Raw genomic sequence first — 19,339 nt, 5'->3', positions numbered from 1 at the left:
TCCACGAGAAAGTCAAGGAACGGTTGCCACTTCCCAGAGAACCCCTGCAAGGACCTTCGCAAGGCAAACTTTATCTTCCACAACCTAAGAAACCCCACCATGTCTTTGATCCAAGCCTCTACGCTTGGGGGCTTCGCGTCCCTCCACAATAACAAGATCCTTCTCCGGGCTTTTAAATCTGCAATTGAATGGATTTTGAAAGAGTTCTTAATGTATTCAGGAAAGGAGGAAATGGGGGAAGAGTGGTGAGAGAAATGAGCATTCAGTATTGTTGCTGCTGCTCCCAATATTAAAGGTCCTACATCTCCAATCACAGGGCTGTCACATGCTGTGTTTGCGTCGCAAACTGCACCAGTATCTAAAGAATAGGTTTCTGAGATTCCCGAAACTTTCTTGCCATCCAGAAATAGACAGAATTTGAAATAAAATTTGAGTAATCCAATGGGTTGGGTACTACATTGTCCCTGGTTCTAATTAGCATGTGCTGGTATGGCATTAAAATCATTTATGCCAATCATTTGCGCATGTAAATACGTAACTGAATTAATTGCTGCAAAGTTAAACTTGCACTTGTGTAAGAAACGATATTAGAAACACTGTAGATTTGCTCAGCTACCTTGGTGCATGATTATTAGCATTCGAATTGCAGGTGTCACTTTCTCCCCACTTATCTGTCACTAACTATTGTTGCATTTGTCCCAAAGGAGGTTGTGAGCTGTGTCATTTGAAAGGATATTCACACTTTGAACATTAATTGCATTTCTTCATAAAATGGACCATGTTTCTATGATTGCAGGACAACTTTTGAGTGTTGTGTCTTGATAACATTTCTTAGGGAGAAGCATCTGTTTTATCTTCTTGAAAAAAATGTTTCCTGCTTCTCTGCCAGTAGATTTTCCCACATTGTGAGGTTTTATATATTACTGCTTTCCGGAATATTAATTCTGGCTTCAGCCTTTAATATGTTGACTCTTCCTTAATTACACATAGTTTCCAGTCTTGTTTTGCTTCCTCAGCTCTATCGTCAGTAACAGCCATTGGACGTTCAAGCTCTCATTATCTACAGTATATGGCAGCAGCAGAATTTATGATGCGTTGAATCCTAGCTGGCAATATGCAGACTGGGCTATGTCCTGTACTCAAATGCAGTATCTTGTCTGTCTGATATAATGGGGGGAATTTAATGCCCTCCTTCTTTGGCGGGCTTGGTGGCAGCGACATTTCATCAGGGTGGGGTAGCAGCAGGTGGCAGGCAGCCCGTGAATGGCCTCCTAATACTTGGATTGGACAGGTTATCTGATGAGGAAAAAATTGGACAGGCTAGGCTTGTATGCACTGGAGTTTAGAAGAGTGAGAGTCAACTTGATTGAAACATAAAATATCCTGAGGGGTATCGTCAGGGTGGATGTGGAGAGGATGTTTCCTCTTGTAGGAGAATCTAGAACTAGGGGCCACTGTTTAAAAATAAGGTGTGGACCATTTGAAACAGGGATGAGGCGAATGTTTTTCTCTCTGAGGATTGTGAGCCTTTGGAACTCTCTTCCTCGGAAGTGAGGTGGAAGCAGAGCTTTTGAATACTTTGAAGGTAGAGGTGGATGGGTTCTTGATAGACAAGGGGGTAGGCGGGAATGTAAAGGTGCGGTTACAGTTGATCTTACAATCAGATCAGCCATGAGCTTAGTGAATGGTGGAGCAGGTTCAAGGGGCTAAATGGCCTCCTCTTGCTCCTGACTGGCATGTTCTTGCCTCGTCGTCAGCTGAGGCCCTTAAATGGGCGACTGATTGGCCAGCAGCTCTCGGCGAATGGGGCTTCCGCCTCCAGGGCCCTTGACCCCCAAGGAAGGCCCCCTACGGCCTAGTTAAGTGCCTGATTGACACTTAATGCAGTGGGTCGTCCTGAAAAGAAGCGACAGGAGGCTCTTACAGGCTCTGTTCAGTCAGCAGACTAAATCCCTCCTTCCCCCATTAAATCCTGCCCAATGTTTCTCTCTTTTTCAGGATCCCATGTGCCTGCCGTTTTCTGTTCTCATGCCTGTCTATAGCAATTATATTGTTCCCAGTTTCTCCTGTGAAGGTGCCTTGCAAAGTAGTTTGCCTGGGCCTTAAACCATCTTCTATCAAGTGGTTATTCTTCATTGAGATTGAGTGCTGTCAGGATGGCACGGTGGCGCAGTGGTTAGCACTGCTGCCTCACAGCGCTGAGGACCAGGGTTCGATCCCGGCTCTGGGTCACTCTCCGTGTGGGGTTTACACATTCTCCCCGTTTCTGTGTGGGTCTCACCCCACAAACCCAAAGATGTGCAGCTAGGTGGATTGGCCACGCTAATTGGAAAAAAACAATTGAGTACTCTAAATTTATTTGAAAAAAAAAGAGATTGAATGCTGTCAGACTATTTTGTTGCAGACAGGAGTTGATGCTTTTTTTCAATTACAGGTTATAGTCCTGTATGTCAGCTTGGATTTATACATCATTTATTCACATAGGTGTTGAGAGCTATGACTTTAATAATAATTGTATATTTATTGAGTGTTTAATTGTACACATTAACTGGGGATTCACTTGTGCACCCATATTTAGGAGCGGACTGAAACTGTGCCGGTTTAGTTTGGAAGTGTGTACAAAGAACAATACCGCACAGGAACAGGCCCTTCATTCCTCCAAGCCTGTACCGGTCATGATACTAACCTTTACCAAAACCCTCAGCGCTTCCTTGTGCCGTATCCCTCTATACCCATCCTATCCATGTGTTTGTCAAGATGCTTTTTGAACGCCGTTAATGTATCTGCTCCCACAACCTCCCTTGGCAACGTGTTCCAGGCACTCACCACCCTCTGCGTAAAAAAACCTGCCTCGCACATTTCCTCTAAACTTTGCCCCACGGACCTTAAATCTATGCCCCCTGGTGACTGACCCTCTAGAGTACCCAATTCATTTTTTCAAATTAAGGGGCAATTTAGCATGTTTAATCCACCTACCTTCCACATCTTTTTCGGTTATGGGGGCGAAACCCACACAAACACAGGGAGAATGTGCAAACTCCACACAGACAGTGACCCAGAGCCGGGATTGAACCTGGGACCTCGGCGCCGTGAGACTGCAGTGCTGCCACTGAGCCACTGTGCTGCCCTCCTGCTACCTTTCTTAAACAGCGGTACCACATTAGCTATTCTCCAGTCCTCTGGGATCTCACCTGTAGCCAACGAGGATGCAAAGATGTCAGTCAAGGCCCCAGCAATTTCCTCTCTTGCTTCCCTCAGTATTCTGGGGTAAATCCCATCCGGCCCAGGAGATTTATCTACCTTAATATCTTTTAAAAGACCCAATACCTCCTCTTTTTCGATGTTAACATGATCCAGACTGCCCACACACCCTAACCAAGAATCATCTTCCACAAAGTCCCTGGGCAGGATTCTCCATTCCCGCGCCGAAGTGCCCACGCCGTCGTGAATGCCGTCGAGGTTCACAATGGCGCGAAACGGCCCCTATCCCGACCGATTCAGGCCCCGACAATGGGCTAGGATCGGGGCCGCGTCATCTACACGTGCCAGGCCTTGTCGCCGCGTAAAGGCGGCGCCGCATAGATGATGCAGCCGGCGCCGCATAACTGCTGTCACTCGCGCATGCGCGGGTTGCCGCCCTCTCCAGTCCGCCCCGCAAGAAGATGGCGGACGGATCTTGCGGGGCCGCGGAAGGAAGGAGGTCCTCATTCAGAGAGGACGGCCCGATGATCGGTGGGCACCGATCGCGGGCCATGCCACATTTGAGGTACCCCCCGGTGCAGGATCCCCCCCCCCCCCCCCGCAGGCTGCCCCCCCCAGCGTTCCCGCGCTGTTCCCGATGGCAGCGACCAGGTGTGGACGGCGCCGGGGGGAACCCGCCGTTTTGGCCTGGCCTCTCGGCCCATCCGGGCCTGAGAATAGCGGGGGTGCTGGAGAATCGCCATTTTGGGTGTCTCCGGCGATTCTCCGGCCTGCGGAACGCGATGGGGCCGTTCCCGCCGCTTGGGAGAATTGCGGGAGGGCGTCGGACCGGCGTCCCGGGAAATTTTGGAGGCCCAGGCGATTCTCCCAACCGGCGTGGGAGTGGAGAATCTCGCCCCCTTTCTTTGGTGAACACTGATGCAAATGTAAACACTGATGTATGTTTGTAATGTCTCTGAAAATAAAGGTTTATAACTGTGTAATAACTGCACCCCAGTTCTATCCTTCAATGCCTGCTGATCTATAGTGATTGCTGCCTCAATGCCAACCTCCCCCTCCCACATCAGGCCACATGTCGTGTCCTTAAAGTTGCTACATTTTGTTGCAATCTCATCCAGCTACACTTTGAAATCCGACACATTCTCCCTCCCTTCAGTTCTGACGAAGAGCCAAAGGACTCACAACGTTAACTCTGTTTCTCTCTCCTTCCAGATGCTGCAAGACCTGCTGAGTTTTTCCAGCATCCGCAATTCTTGTTTCGCATTCCAGCTCCCACAGTATTTTGCTTATCTTAATATAGTTCACTAATGCTTGTGGTGCTGTTGTTATATGGTCTGTTGCTCTGTGATTTGTACGTCATAATGCACTGCCTCCAAGTAACAAGCAATAATGTCTGCTATTCCCCCATTACGAGTGAAAGGAATCATCAAATACCTAAAACCAATGCTTTAGTAATGCTCTACAGAATGTGATCATCTACAATTGACCCTGATGAAATTGGTTACAATGATGCAATTACACTTGGATCAATGCCTAGGACGAGTCAAATTACAGTTTAGTCCAATTGTGGGAATAGTGCTCATGAAGATGTAAAACTGTCTTGAACCAACTTTTTACTGCCATTATTTAAAGTAAAAATAGAGAAAACCGCTTCAAAATTGATTTGGGAAGATATTGGAGCAAAAATAGACGATGGTGGGGAAAGAGCAAGTGTTTGACACTAACTGTTTCAAATAGTCGCCACGAGCACAAAGGTCTCCTTTGCCGGAAGGTTCTAAACATTTACATCTGGATAGGATGCAATCTTCTGAACGAGATCAAAAATGAAAGCCACAATTGTTCTGATATTCTTTATGGCGCGGATTTGTATTGTTGCGATCCTAAAGTAAGGAAATGGACTTCTACGTCTGATCAGCTTTACTTCTCCGACAGGTAGCAGGTAGGGAGGATTAAACCTGCAGGGCAGAAGGCTCGGGTAGGACATTATGTATTGCTGAGGGCGTTGATGATTTGCACTGGCCTACAGCTGGCTGGCTGAGGTATGTAGCTTGGCAGAGAGGAACCTTGCGTGCAGAGGACCACTTGACATTGGCTGTTTGATGAACAGCAGTGCGGATGACAACAAACCAGCAGGCCATAATTATATGTTAATCAATGCGCCTAACTTGTATTTTGGCAACACCACAGAAGATTGACGTTTCTGGGTAAATGATGCTGGAGGCAGAATGCCCAGAGATGTAACCACAACAGTTTACCAGATAGAAGAAAAATCAATATTCCTCGTGTTTAGAAAAGATGGAATGCTTGAATAGCTTCAGCTATTAATAATAGATATTTGCAATCGAGTTAACATTGAAGTAATTTGATGGCATTGTCATTACAGGCCAGCATTTTGCTAAGGTGTTAATGTGTTAGAGGTTCTCAGGTCCTTAAAGGATCCAAACATTCTATAACAACACATGCTTTTAATTGCAAGTGGTATGATGCTTGCAATTGAACAATGTATAAAAGGTGACATAAATATTAACACCAGGTTAAAGTCCAACAGGTTTGTTTTGAATCACTAACTTTCTGAGCACAGCTCCTTCCTCAGGTGAATCCTTCACCTGAGGAAGGAGCTGTGGTCCGAAAGCTAGTGGTTCGAAACAAACCTGTTGGACTTTAACCTGGTGTTGTAAGACTTCTTACTGTGCCCACCCCAGTCCAACGACGGCATCTCCACATCAAAAATATTAACGACTTAAGTGCTGGCTTAAAATTATGCTAAGTATTAATTTACTTGTCAAATGCACTGTGGTGTGGGACAGTGCTAAGTACAAAGCTATGAAACCGGAATTTTGCAAGCTTATTCCCTGGTCTATGCAGAGAGATCTGATCTCAGCGATGCAGCAGCATTGGTGGACTGGTTCTCTGGGCTCAGCTGGGGATTATCCTATTGCTGCTTGCTATCCAATGAACTCTGGCAGAATTGTGTGAGTTTTTTAAAATAAAAGTTTGTGTATACGTTAATAATAATCTTTATTATTGTCACAAGTAGGCTTACATTAACACTGCAATGAAGTTACTATGAAAAATCCCTAGTCGCCACACTCCGGCGCCTGTTCGGGTACACGGAGGAGAATTCAGAATGTCCAAATTACCTAACAGCACGTCTTCCGGGACTTGTGGGAGGAAACCGGAGCACCCGGAGGAAACCCACGCAGACACGGGGAGAACGTGCAGACTCCGCACAGTGACCCAAGCCGGGAATTGGACCTGGGACCCTGGCGTTGTGAAGCAACAGTGCTAACCACTGTTCTAACGTGTCGCCCTATATGTGCGTTTATTCATGAATGTTAGCAGTGATGGCCTCCGCCTAACTTGCAAAAATCCAGGGCAGCATGTTCTAATGGAGGAAAAAGGGCGGCACGGTGGCGCAATGGTTAGCACTGCTGCCTCGCGGCGCCGAGGACAAATGTTTGATCCCGGCCCTGGGTCACTGTCCATGTGGAGTTTGCACATTCTCCCCGTGTCTGCGTGGGTCTCACCCCCACAACCCAAAGATGTGCAGGGTAGGTGGATTGGCCATGCTAAATTGCCCCTTTAATTGGAAAATTTCAAAGAAAATAAACTTTTATTTTAAAAAAAGGAAAAAGAATTGCTATTATAGATCACCTTTCACAGCCTCAGGATGTCCACAAACATTTTGCAGACAATAACATAATTCTGAAGCAGAGATAGCTTCAGTTTGCAAATAGCAAGCTCCCACAAATACCATGTTGAGCAGATAATCTGTTGTCGAGATGTTGGTTAAGGGATGTACCTTGGTCAGGAGCAAAGGAATAACGCCCCTGCTCTTCTTTGAAGTAGAGCCACGCAATCTTTCTCATTCACCTGAGAGGGCAGAGAGGGTTTCGTTTTAGCACCTCTGACACTGCAACATTCCACTAGATTGTCAGCCTAGACCTTTGCGTTCCAATTCCCGAAGTGTGACCAGAAACCCACAACCTCTGACTCAGATGCAAGACCACTACCCACTGAGCCATGACTGATACTGAGCCTCAAGGTTCTTGAGCGCAGCTAAAGCCTGTGAAGTGTACCTCAGCAAGGTAGAGGTGGGGCTTGTGTGGAATGGCAACCCAATAAGAGGCGGAGAGAATGGTAAAGTGCAATAAAAGACTAAATAATTAATTTGATCCCAAGAAGGGTCGTTTAAAAGGAAAAAGCACTGGTTTCAAATTCTTTCCTAGACAGAATTTTGGGCCAAAAATAAGAACGTTATTTCCAGACTCACCAAGTAACGATTGTACATTTCTGGTTGTGTAACCAAACGTTCTAATCATTCCTCTTGGAACTTGAACAAGTCTGTACAAATTTCACTGGTGAATATTGAGCAGTGGAGTATTAATGATAGTACTGCAATTCTGTCATAACTTTTATGTACAGTTTATGAAGCAGCCATGTCATTCCTCCTCATCCTATGTTGAATATGCTCTATGATCGATGTATCTTTGTTTGTTTCCATCACAGAGTGCTGTTGCTGTAAGTGGAGTTTTGACTTATGACCGAAACTTAATTTGATGGCTGCTGGGTAAAAGACTTCACTGGGGGCGATCTGCAGCACCACCCACAGCTGCAGGCTGGCTGGCAGACCTGGCGGAATTTCCCCAACTGATGAAGATCAAGTACACCATCCGAAGGTCGGGACAAGGCTTCCTGAAAGCACAGGGAGCAGTTTGTCGGCCTGTTCCAACACCTGTTCGAGGCCAACAGCGATGAGGGAAAAAGCGAGAGACGGGAGAAAGCAGACAGCGATACACAACTCCAAGTGGAAGGTGGGAGGAAGTGAGGAGGAAACTCAAGGTAAATACATGGAGCAAGGGTGAGGGAGCGAGAAGGCCCAGTCCCCGCCCCCCCCGCCCCAGAACCCACAAGGCCGGCAACAGAAAACACAAAGGAAGAGGGGGTGGGGGGGGGGGCAGGGGGAGAATAGGAGCTAGGGGACAGAACACCCTGAACGAAAGTGGGGAATGCCGAGGGGGTGGCTGGGAGAGGGAAGGGGGGGGGCGGAGGAAACAACAAGAACGATTGTGTGTACATAAGAACTGCATAAACTAAATATTGAACTCAAAGTTTTATCATGTATAATTGAAAATGCCCATAAAAATATTTTAAGAAAAGACTTCACTGGGCAAGCATGCTCCCTTATTACCCTTTTCTTTGTCTTCCTCTCTTGAAGCAGTGATTTGTGCATGGGGGCATAGCCATGACACTGGTATCTCACCCAATGGCGAAGCTTTTAACATTCGCTGCAATGAATTTTGTCACTTCTCAGCTGAGAAAGAAGTGCTTTCCCGTTAGTACATTAGAGTCAACAAATAACATTCAGTTCTCCAACATCAGCCACACTGTAAATATATATGAGTGGACCCACATTGTTGGAGCAGCAGCGGAGAACAGTCTCTTCGTGGGGAGTAGTATGTTGTTGCTACATTGATTTATTCCTCTTCCATATACTTGCTGAATTGGTCTAGTGAATGTGATGCCCTGATTTGAGTAGCATCAAAACAGCCCATTAAATGCTTACCTTAAAGCAGGTAACTGCAATGATATTTTAGCCATAGCTTTATGCTTTGATGTCTTATGGGTTTGCAGACACAACGGCAGGTGAAAAAAAAAAATGAACTGAAGGACTCAGTGTACTATTTCTCTCTTGGACCTGGATATTCGTTAGCAGTGAGGTGAAATGTTCCAGCCCAGAGAGAATATGAAAAAAGAGAGAATGTGGTTGGCTCCTTATCAAGACAGATCTTGACAATTGATTGTGCAGTGGCGCGGTAGCACAGTGGGTTAGCACTGTTGTTTCACAGCGCCAGGGTCCCAGGTTCGATTCCTGGCTTGGGTCACTGTCTGTGCGGAGTCTGCACGTTCTCCCCGTGTCTGCGCGGGTTTCCTCCGGGTGCTCCGGTTTCCTCCCACAAATCCCGAAAGACGTGCTTGTTAGGTGAATTGGACATTCTGAATTCTCCCTCTGTGTACCCGAACAGGCGGCGGAGTGTGGCAACTAGGGGATTGTCACAGTAACTTCATTGCAGTGTTAATGTAAGCGTACTTGTGACAATAATAAAGATCATAATTATTATTATTAAAAAAAGACTGTGGTCAGGACTGCAACTGTTTGAAAGATGTGATTCCCGAGCTTGTTTCTGACGAGAAGTCCCAAAATGTCTGGGGATGAGAAAGCCACATTGCTGGACTAGGTGATGTGCCTAGTTTCTATCAGGAAAGATGATGACTTTTCATTTCAAACACATCTTGGGACTCTGCTGCCTTTGGAGTTACTGATGAAAGCTCCTCTTCAATGGCCCTGACTCGTTTGTTTTATGTGTTGCTGTGGAAGCCAATTCTGCCACTAATCATCAATATCAGATGGTTCTTGCTGGTTTTAGATACAGCATTTAAAACCTATTCATATCAGATACTCATATGGATCAAAGCCAGACACCTAAGCACTATGGTGCTTTCTAAGCCACAATGCAAGACGCAGTTGGAATTTAAATACTTTGGTACTTAAACAGTGATAGGAAAATAATACCCTTGCTTTGTAGGCAATAATCATTTCCATTTGTCTCCTACAATTATCCTAATGTTAGTGGGACAACTGTGTAATGATCGTAATAGGCACAAGAATGATTAAATGTAGACGGTGTAAATTAGCAATACAAAATATTAACAATATTGGTATATTGTGTCACAATGGTTAAACATTGTGAACTTTCGTAGATCAGCTATAATACACCATCTTTTAAACCACCATCTTTTAAACCACAGGAGAAATTCTTCTACTTTCAATTTGAACACCTAAATGTATGGGGAATATATTTACCAAAATGCTGGGAATATTTCTTTAGTTATGTCTGAATGTGATGTGAGTTTAAATTAATTAGAAAAGTCTTGGTATAGGAAAAGAAAATGAATAGGAAATAGTGGAATTCACAAAAGCGATCCCATATGTGACATTGCAGGGGTAGAAGAAAGGATAATTAAAACCAAGGAAATTGTTACAATCAATTTCTTTTCTCTCCTAATAAATGCAAATATGCAGGTTTCTCATCGAAAAGAAGTGCTGTTGTTGGGAGTGAATGAATGAATGAATTAATGAGGGGCTAATATAGGGGTAGAGAATGCCAGCAGCCATGCAAATCTAGCCTAATTTCTGTAGCTATGTTTTAAAGGGATTGAAAAAGGATTTTCACTGTGAAAACAGGGCTTTAGGTTATGGATGGGGGAGGCTAATCCAGGTCTTTGCAATGTTCATAGTCACAGACGATGTAGTTAGAAATGGGCCGTCTGCGTCAGACTCCAGTTTAGAACTGGAGGATGCGTGTTTAAAATTAACAAGCTTGATGCAGAATTGGAAATGAGAGGATGTTTCCCCTACCCCTGACCTACTCTCTCTCCCCCACCCCCGGCAACCCCCTCTCCGCAAAGGGAAGTGGAATTTTGGGATAGATTCTCAGAAAACACAATGCTCGCTGTGCTAATTTGCTCCTTCAGATAAGAAGCTGGTCGAATCTACGACCAGGATTGGGATTGGAGATTCCAGCCTATGGAATAGATTGGATGGTGACCATGGGATAGCAGAGTGGTGTCAAAGAGGATAACAGACAGGGTTTAATAGTTAAAGGGCGCATGAATTTACTTGATCACCTTTGGAGATTGTGGACATTACAAAATAGTGCACGGAACATTTTATGCGATTACATGAGTGGGGCAGAGCCCGTTATAGAGTAAAATATTCAGTCTGTTTTATTGGTGTTCAACATTCTTCTGTTGATCATCTCTGGCTGCCAATAAGAACTTGTAATGTGGGCAAGTGACCAGCCTACCTTCAAATATCTGTGTTGCCATTCACAAATTATAAAGGTTTATTGGGTATAATTGCTTTTTTCTTTATGGTACATTTTGGGTAGGTTGAGTTTGGGACAGTGAGTTGAATGTGATGTGAGTTTAAATGAATTAGAAAAGTCTTGGTATAGGAAAAGAAAATGAATAGGAAATAGTGGAATTCACAAAAGCGATCCCATATGTGAAATTGGGAATTTTGCCTTAGGCAATGACGGTAGCATTAAATCAGCCACCTATTATAGGCCATTGAGCTGATTATTCGGTAGGCTATCTCACAAGCTTTAGATTCAATGCCATCTGCTTTGTATGACCTTAATACTAATTTTTACCCCTGTGAGTCTTACGGTGATGGAAAGCAATTATCACAATCATTCATAAGAAATTATTATTGTGAGTAAATTATTTGGTCGTGTTTATATCATAGATTATCATAGAATTTACAGTGCAGAAGGAGGCCATTCGGCCCATCGAGTCTGCACCGGCTCTTGGAAAGAGCACCCTACCCAGGTTCAGCACCTCCACCCTATCCCCATAACCCAGTAACCCCACCCAACACTAAGGGCAATTTTGGACACTAAGGGCAATTTATCATGACCAATCCACCTAACCCGCACATCTTTGGACTGTGGGAGGAAACCGGAGCACCCGGAGAAAACCCACGCACACACGGGGAGGATGTGCAGACTCCGCACAGACAGTGACCCAAGCCGGGATCGAACCTGGGACCCTGGCGCTGTGAAGCAATTGTGCTATCCACAATGCTACTGTGCTGCCATATCATGGGTTGTAGCCAGAAACGGCCATAATGAGAATAGAAGTTCACAAGTTGGGCCTTGGTGAATTATTTTCAGTTGAGGCTACACTCTACTAGGCACCATTATAGCCCAAATCAAGCCTGGCTAACAGGCCAGGTAGGGTATTGCATCTTTAAGAATTTTCCTACTTCTTTATATTTTTACAGCTGAAGCTATTCTGAAAGTAGGAACTGTGGAACAGGAGTAGTGGTCCATCAAACCTGATCTGCCATTCAATTAGTTCACTTTTAAAAATAAATTTAGAGCACCCAATTATTTATTTTCTAATTAAGGGGCAATTTAGCCTGGCCAATCCACCTACCCTGCACATCTTTGGGTTGTGGGGGTGAGACCCATGCAGATGGGGAGAATGTGCAAACTCCACACGGACAGTGATCCAAGAGCCGGGATCGAACCCGGGTCCTCAACGCCGTGAGGCAGCAGTGCTAACCACTGCGCCACCCCATTCAATTAGCTGATGGCTGATCACCTACCTCACCTTCCGGAACTATCTCCATTTCCCTTGGTGTCATTGGTCTCTAGAAATCAAACGATTCCTATCTTCACCATGCTCAGTTATTGAGATTCCACCACCCTCTGGGGTAGATTCACTAGCCTCCGAGTGAAGAAATTCCTTCTCATCTCAGTCTTCAATTACCTACTCCTCACCCTGAGATTATATCCCCTGGTTTTAGATTCACCCAAAGTACAATAAATAAATCCAAAAAGTTGAAAAGTAAATGATATATTTGTGTGCCATATCTGTTTGCTTACGTATTTAAATACTTTCCCAAATCAGAATCACTCTTTGTTGAGGCAGGGCAGTGCGCTTCCACCTGGAACAAGTTGAATCTTTAACATGCACAGTAAAGTAATAATCAACTTGATTCATTTTCTGGCTCTCTATCTGGTAAGTGCCCAGAAGCGAACTGGCTCTTTACAAGTGAGGCTTCAAGGTTGTAGTTAGCTTTTTGGGGTCGGTGGATCTAAAGAGGATTGCTGAAAACCTCTACCCACCTCCGTACAGGAAACCTCCGAGGGAGCACGATGAGGATCAGTGAGGCTGAAGGCCTTCTGACTTCCGTTTCTGGGGAGCAGTTGACAAATGATGCAGCCTGTGGCTGTTAATGACGTCTATAGCAGCAGCCCACTCTCATTTCCCCAATTCGGGTGCAAGCTCCTTCCAAGGGACATTCCTGTCCTGGGGAGAAGTTAGGACAATGATTAATGACCTCTAGCACAAATTCAGATGGGTTCATATTTATCTACCTACGGAGATGTTTTGTCTATGCTGGAGAGCTGACCTAACAGAGATCTTGAAAATTAGGAAAGGTTTTGACAGGGTAGGGCACAGGGCGGGATTTTCCATACCCGCCGAGCCGTGGTTTGTGGCATTCCCATTTCCCGCTCCCTCCGCTACCCGCGATATTGTTACTGGACTAGTAATCCAGAGACCCAACGTTATACTCTGGGGACATGGGCTCGAATCCCACCAGGGCAGATGGTGGAATTTGAATTCAATAAAAAAAAATCTGGAATTAAAAGACGGGCATTGTCGATTGTTGTAAAAACCCATCTGGTTCACTCATGTCCTTTAAGGAAGGAAATCTGTCGTCCTTACCTGGTGTAGCCTACACATGACTCCAGATTCACAGTAATGTGGTTGACTCTCAAATGCCCTCAGGGATGGGCAACAAATGCCTGCCCAGCCAGCGATGCCCACATCCCATGAATGAATAAAGAAAAAAAAAAGGACCGGATGATCCTGTCAGTGGGAAAAGTGCCAGAACATTGTGGCCAATATTTCCACTTGTGGGAAGAACAAAGCCAAAGGCCATCATTACAAAGCAGCAAGAAGCCCAATAGGGAATTCAGAAGAATTCTCATTGACAGAGCAGTGAGAAGGTGGAACTTGCTACAACAGGAACTGCGCGTATTGGCGAGGCATTGAAGAGAAAGCCAGGTAAGCATATGAGATAACGAAGAGAATAATGGGCCATGTTGATAACTTTGGATGGAAAAGGATGGGAGGAGACCGAAGTGGAGCATGAATACCACCATGGACTGGTTGGGCCGAATGGTCTGTTTCTGCTAACCACTGCGCCACCGTTTTGCCCACCCTTTAAGACACTTCTTGAAAAACCTACATCTTTGACCAAGCTTTTGGTCATCTGCCCCAAGATTTCAAGGGGTGTGGGCTTTGGTGGCTGGGCCAGCATTCACTGCCCATCCCTAATTGGCCTTGCCATGGCTTGGTGCCTAATGATGCCCTATAATGCTCAGGTGATGCAGTTAAGGGCGCTTGCTGGATCTAATGGGCGGCAAGGTAGCAATGTTGCTTCACAGTGCCAGGCTTGGGTCACTGTCTGTGTGGAGTCTGCTTGTGTCTGCGTGGGTTTCCTTAGGGCGCTCCGGTTTCCTCACACAGTCCAAAGATGTGCAGGTTAGGTGGGTTGGCCATGCTAAATTGCCCCATAGTGTCCAAAAAGGTTGGGTGGGGTTACTGGGTTGTGGGGATAGGCTTCAGTACGGTGCTCTTCCCAAGGACCGGCGCAGCCTCGATGGGCCGAATGGCCCCCTTCTGCACTGTACATTCTAAGATTCGATGATAATTGCTGCTGTTGTTGAAGGAGCTGCATAATTTTACAAGCCGTTGTCGCGGAAGGTAATGTGGGCGGGGGTTGACCGAGGCGCTCTGTAAACGCGGAGAGTTGTTGTTGGGTGGGCGAGGAGAGGGGCTGAATGGCCTGGCTCCGGGCGGGAGACCCCCTGTCACGCGCCGCGCGGGGCGGGGAGCCGGTCCGGTGACGTCAACGGCGGCTCGCGCCCTGGAGGGGGGGGGAAGGGGCGGGGCTGGGAGGGATGGGGCTCCGGGGGGGCGGGCGGGCGGGCGCGCGCGGGGCGGGGTTGCGGGGGGCGCGCGCGGGGAGGGGAGGGGCTGCGGCGCGAGCGCGCGCGGGCGGGGGCGAGCGGGCGGCCGCCATTTTATCAATCGGCAGCCGGGGCGGCGGCAGCGGCAGCATGAATCCCGTCAGGTGTAAACTCCCCGCCTGGACAGCCTGGCTCCTCCTGAGCCTGGCCGCAACCGTCGCCGGGTCCGCCGGCAAAGGTGAGGAGAACCCCCATCGCCGCCAGTCACCCGGTCCCGGGGGAGGAGAGAGAGGGCTTGTCCCCGGCTGTGTTGTTTCTCCCCGGCATCCTCCTCCTCGGCTCGGGTCCCCCGGCCATCTTCTGAGGAGAAAAAGGATTCATCCCTGTCGCTGCTTCATTTTTCCTCCCTTTTCAATCGTGCCTTTAAAATTAAAATAAATGATTCATTTATATCTGGGACGAGGAGCCTCCCCACCCTCCTTTGAGATGTGTGTGTGGGGGACATTGGATTTATTTCCAATTTAAATCCCTGGGGCAGCAGAGGAATCCGTCCGACTGACGGGGAATTACAGTCTGGGATCGGGTCCCCCCCCCCCCCCCCTTTCCGTCCCCCTCACCCCCCCCCCCGGTCCCCCTCACCCCCCCTCCGTCCCCCTCACCCCCCCTCCCGTCCCCCTCACCCCCCCTCCGTCCCCCCCTCAGTCCCCCTCACCCCCCCTCCGTCCCCCTCACCCCCCCCCTCCGTCCCCCTCACCCCCCCTCCGTCCCCCTCACCCCCCTCCGTCCCCCTCACCCCCCCCTCCGTCCCCCTCACCCCCCCTCCGTCCCCCTCACACCCCCTCCGTCCCCTCACCCCCCTCCGTCCCCCTCACCCCCCCCTCCGTCCCCCTCACCCCCCCTCCGTCCCCCCTCACCCCCCTCCGTCCCCCTCACCCCCCCCTCCGTCCCCCTCACCCCCCCTCCGTCCCCCTCACACCCCCCTCCGTCCCCCTCACCCCCCCCTCCGTCCCCCTCAACCCCCCCTCCGTCCCCCTCACCCCCCCTCCGTCCCCCTCACCCCCCCCTCCGTCCCCCTCACCCCCCCCTCCGTCCCCCTCACCCCCCCCTCCGTCCCCCTCACCCCCCCCTCCGTCCCCCTCACCCCCCCCCTCCGTCCCCCTCACCCCCCCCCTCCGTCCCCCTCACCCCCCCCCTCCCCGTCCCCCTCACCCCCCCCTCCGTCCCCCTCACCCCCCCTCCGTCCCCCTCACCCCCCCTCCGTCCCCCTCACCCCCCCTCCGTCCCCCTCACCCCCCCTCCGTCCCCCTCACCCCCCCTCCGTCCCCCTCACCCCCCCTCCGTCCCCCTCACCCCCCCTCCGTCCCCCTCACCCCCCCCTCCGTCCCCCTCACCCCCCCCTCCGTCCCCCTCACCCCCCCCTCCGTCCCCCCTCACCCCCCCCTCTGTCCCCCTCACACCCCCCCTCCGTCCCCCTCACACCCCCCCTCCGTCCCCCCCTCACACCCCCCCCCCTCCGTCCCCCTCACACCCCCCTCCGTCCCCCTCACACCCCCCCCTCCGTCCCCCTCACACCCCCCTCCGTCCCCCTCACACCCCCCCTCCGTCCCCCTCACACCCCCCCTCCGTCCCCCTCACCCCCCCCTCCGTCCCCCTCACCCCCCCCTCCGTCCCCCCTCACCCCCCCTCCGTCCCCCTCACCCCCCCTCCGTCCCCCTCACCCCCCCCTCCGTCCCCCTCACCCCCCCTCCGTCCCCCTCACCCCCCCTCCGTCCCCCTCACCCCCCCTCCGTCCCCCTCACCCCCCCTCCGTCCCCCTCACCCCCCCCTCCGTCCCCCTCACCCCCCCCTCCGTCCCCCTCACCCCCCCCTCCGTCCCCCTCACCCCCCCCTCCGTCCCCCTCACCCCCCCCTCCGTCCCCTCACACCCCCCCTCCGTCCCCCTCACACCCCCCGTCCCCCTCACACCCCCCTACCGTCCCCCTCACACCCCCCCTCCGTCCCCCTCACACCCCCCTCCGTCCCCCTCACACCCCCCCTCCGTCCCCTCACACCCCCCCTCCGTCCCCCCTCACACCCCCCCCTCCGTCCCCCTCACACCCCCCCCCCCCTCACCCCCCGTCCCCCTCACCCCCCCCTCCGTCCCCCTCACCCCCCCCTCCGTCCCCCTCACCCCCCCCTCCGTCCCCCTCACCCCCCCCCCTCACCCCCCCCCCCTCCGTCCCCCTCACCCCCCCTCCGTCCCCCTCACCCCCCCTCCGTCCCCCTCACCCCCCCTCCGTCCCCCTCACCCCCCCCTCCGTCCCCCTCACCCCCCCCTCCGTCCCACTCACCCTCCCTCCGTCCCACTCACCCCCCCCTCCGTCCCCCTCACCCCCCCTCCGTGCCCCTCACCCCCCCCTCCGTCCCCCTCACCCCCCCCTCCGTCCCCCTCACCCCCCCCTCCGTCCCCCTCCACCCCCCCTCCGTCCCCCCTCACCCCCCCTCCGTCCCCCTCACCCCCCCTCCGTCCCCCTCACCCCCCCTCCGTCCCCCTCACCCCCCCCTCCGTCCCCCTCCCCTCTCCCCCCTCTCCTCCCCTCCCCTCTTCCCCCCTCCCTCCCTCCCCTCTCCCCCCTCCCTCCCTCCCCTCTCCCCCCTCCCTCCCTCCCCTCTCCCCCTCCCTCCCTCCCCTCTCCCCCCTCCCTCCCTCCCCTCTCCCCCCTCCCTCCCTCCCCTCTCCCCCCCTCCCTCCCTCCCCTCTCCCCCCCTCCCTCCCTCCCCCTCCCTCCCCCTCCCCTCCCTCCCCTCTCCCCCCTCCCTCCCTCCCCCTCTCCCCCCTCCCTCCCTCCCCTCTCCCCCCCTCCCTCCCTCCCCTCTCCCCCCTCCCTCCCTCCCCTCTCCCCCTCCCTCCCTCCCCTCTCCCCCCTCCCTCCCTCCCCTCTCCCCCCTCCCTCCCTCCCCTCTCCCCCCTCCCTCCCTCCCCTCTCCCCCCTCCCTCCCTCCCCTCTCCCCCCTCCCTCCCTCCCCTCTCCCCCCTCCCTCCCTCCCCTCTCCCCCCTCCCTCCCTCCCCCCTCCCTCCCTCCCCTCTCCCCCTCCCTCCCTCCCCTCACCCCCCTCCCTCCCCTCTTCACCCCCCTCCCCTCTTCACCCCCTCCCCTCTTCACCCCTCCCCTCTTCGCCCCCCTCCCCTCTTCGCCCCCCTCCCCTCTTCGCCCCCCCTCCCCTCTTCGCCCCCCCCTCCCCCTCTTCGCCCCCCTCCCCTCTTCGCCCCCCTCCCCTCTTCGCCCCCCTCCCCTCTTCGCCCCCCTCCCCTCTTCGCCCCCCTCCCCCTCTTCGCCCCCCTCCCCTCTTCGCCCCCCCTCCCCTCTTCGCCCCCCTCCCCTCTTCGCCCCCCTCCCCTCTTCGCCCCCCTCCCCTCTTCGCCCCCCTCCCCTCTTCGCCCCCCTCCCCTCTTCGCCCCCCTCCCCTCTTCGCCCCCCTCCCCTCTTCGCCCCCCTCCCCTCTTCGCCCCCCTCCCCTCTTCGCCCCCCTCCCCTCTTCGCCCCCCTCCCCTCTTCGCCCCCCTCCCTCTTCGCCCCCCTCCCCTCTTCGCCCCCCTCCCCTCTTCGCCCCCCTCCCCTCTTCGCCCCCCTCCCCTCTTCGCCCCCCTCCCCTCTTCGCCCCCCTCCCCTCTTCGCCCCCCTCCCCTCTTCGCCCCCTCCCCTCTTCGCCCCCCTCCCCTCTTCGCCCCCCTCCCCCTCTTCGCCCCCCTCCCCCTCTTCGCCCCCCTCCCCCTCTTCGCCCCCCTCCCCTCTTCGCCCCCCTCCCCTCTTCGCCCCCCTCCCCTCTTCGCCCCCCTCCCCTCTTCGCCCCCCTCCCCTCTTCGCCCCCCTCCCCTCTTCGCCCCCCTCCCCTCTTCGCCCCCCTCCCCTCTTCGCCCCCCCTCCCCTCTTCGCCCCCCTCCCCCTCTTCGCCCCCCTCCCCTCTTCGCCCCCCTCCCCTCTTCGCCCCTCTTCCCCTCTTCGCCCCCTCTTCCCCTCTTCGCCCCCTCTTCCCCTCTTCGCCCCCTCTTCCCTCTTCGCCCCCTCTTCCCCTCTTCGCCCCCTCTTCCCCTCTTCGCCCCCTCTTCCCCTCTTCGCCCCCTCTTCCCCTCTTCGCCCCCTCTTCCCCTCTTCGCCCCCTCTTCCCCTCTTCGCCCCCTCTTCCCCTCTTCACCCCCCTCCCCTCTTCACCCCCCTCCCCTCTTCACCCCCCCTCCCCTCTTCACCCCCCTCCCCTCTTCACCCCCCTCCCCTCTTCACCCCCCTCCCCTCTTCACCCCCCTCCCCTCTTCACCCCCCTCCCCTCTTCACCCCCCCTCCCCTCTTCACCCCCCTCCCCTCTTCACCCCCCTCCCCTCTTCACCCCCCTCCCCTCTTCACCCCCCCTCTTCACCCCCCTCTTCCCCCCTCTTCCCTCCCCTCTTCCCTCCCCTCTTCCCTCCCCTCTTCCCCCCCCTCTTCCCCCCTTCCCCCCCTCTTCCCCCCCTCTTCCCCCCCTTCCCCCCCTCTTCCCCCCCTCTTCCCCTCCCCTCTTCCCCTCTTCACCCCCTCCCCTCTTCCCTCCCCTCTTCCCTCCCCTCTTCACC

At 52.8% G+C, this 19,339-nt stretch overlaps 1 protein-coding gene across 4 annotated transcripts in view; it reads left to right on the top strand.

Moving 5' to 3' along the window:
- Positions 1-14,831: 14,831 nt before the first annotated feature.
- clstn1 (calsyntenin 1) overlaps positions 14,832-19,339 on the top strand; it is a 130,063-nt gene continuing 125,555 nt past the window's right edge. For all 4 annotated transcript variants that reach the window (XM_072477901.1, XM_072477899.1, XM_072477900.1 and 1 more), the window contains exon 1: positions 14,832-14,991. In XM_072477901.1, the coding sequence (XP_072334002.1) occupies positions 14,904-14,991 (88 nt within the window). In that variant the 5' untranslated portion in view covers positions 14,832-14,903. The remainder of the gene's footprint in view (positions 14,992-19,339) is intronic.

Source organism: Scyliorhinus torazame, chromosome 16 (assembly GCF_047496885.1).
Source record: "Scyliorhinus torazame isolate Kashiwa2021f chromosome 16, sScyTor2.1, whole genome shotgun sequence".
NCBI lineage: Eukaryota > Metazoa > Chordata > Chondrichthyes > Carcharhiniformes > Scyliorhinidae > Scyliorhinus > Scyliorhinus torazame.
This window is presented reverse-complemented; position numbering and strand designations above follow the sequence as displayed.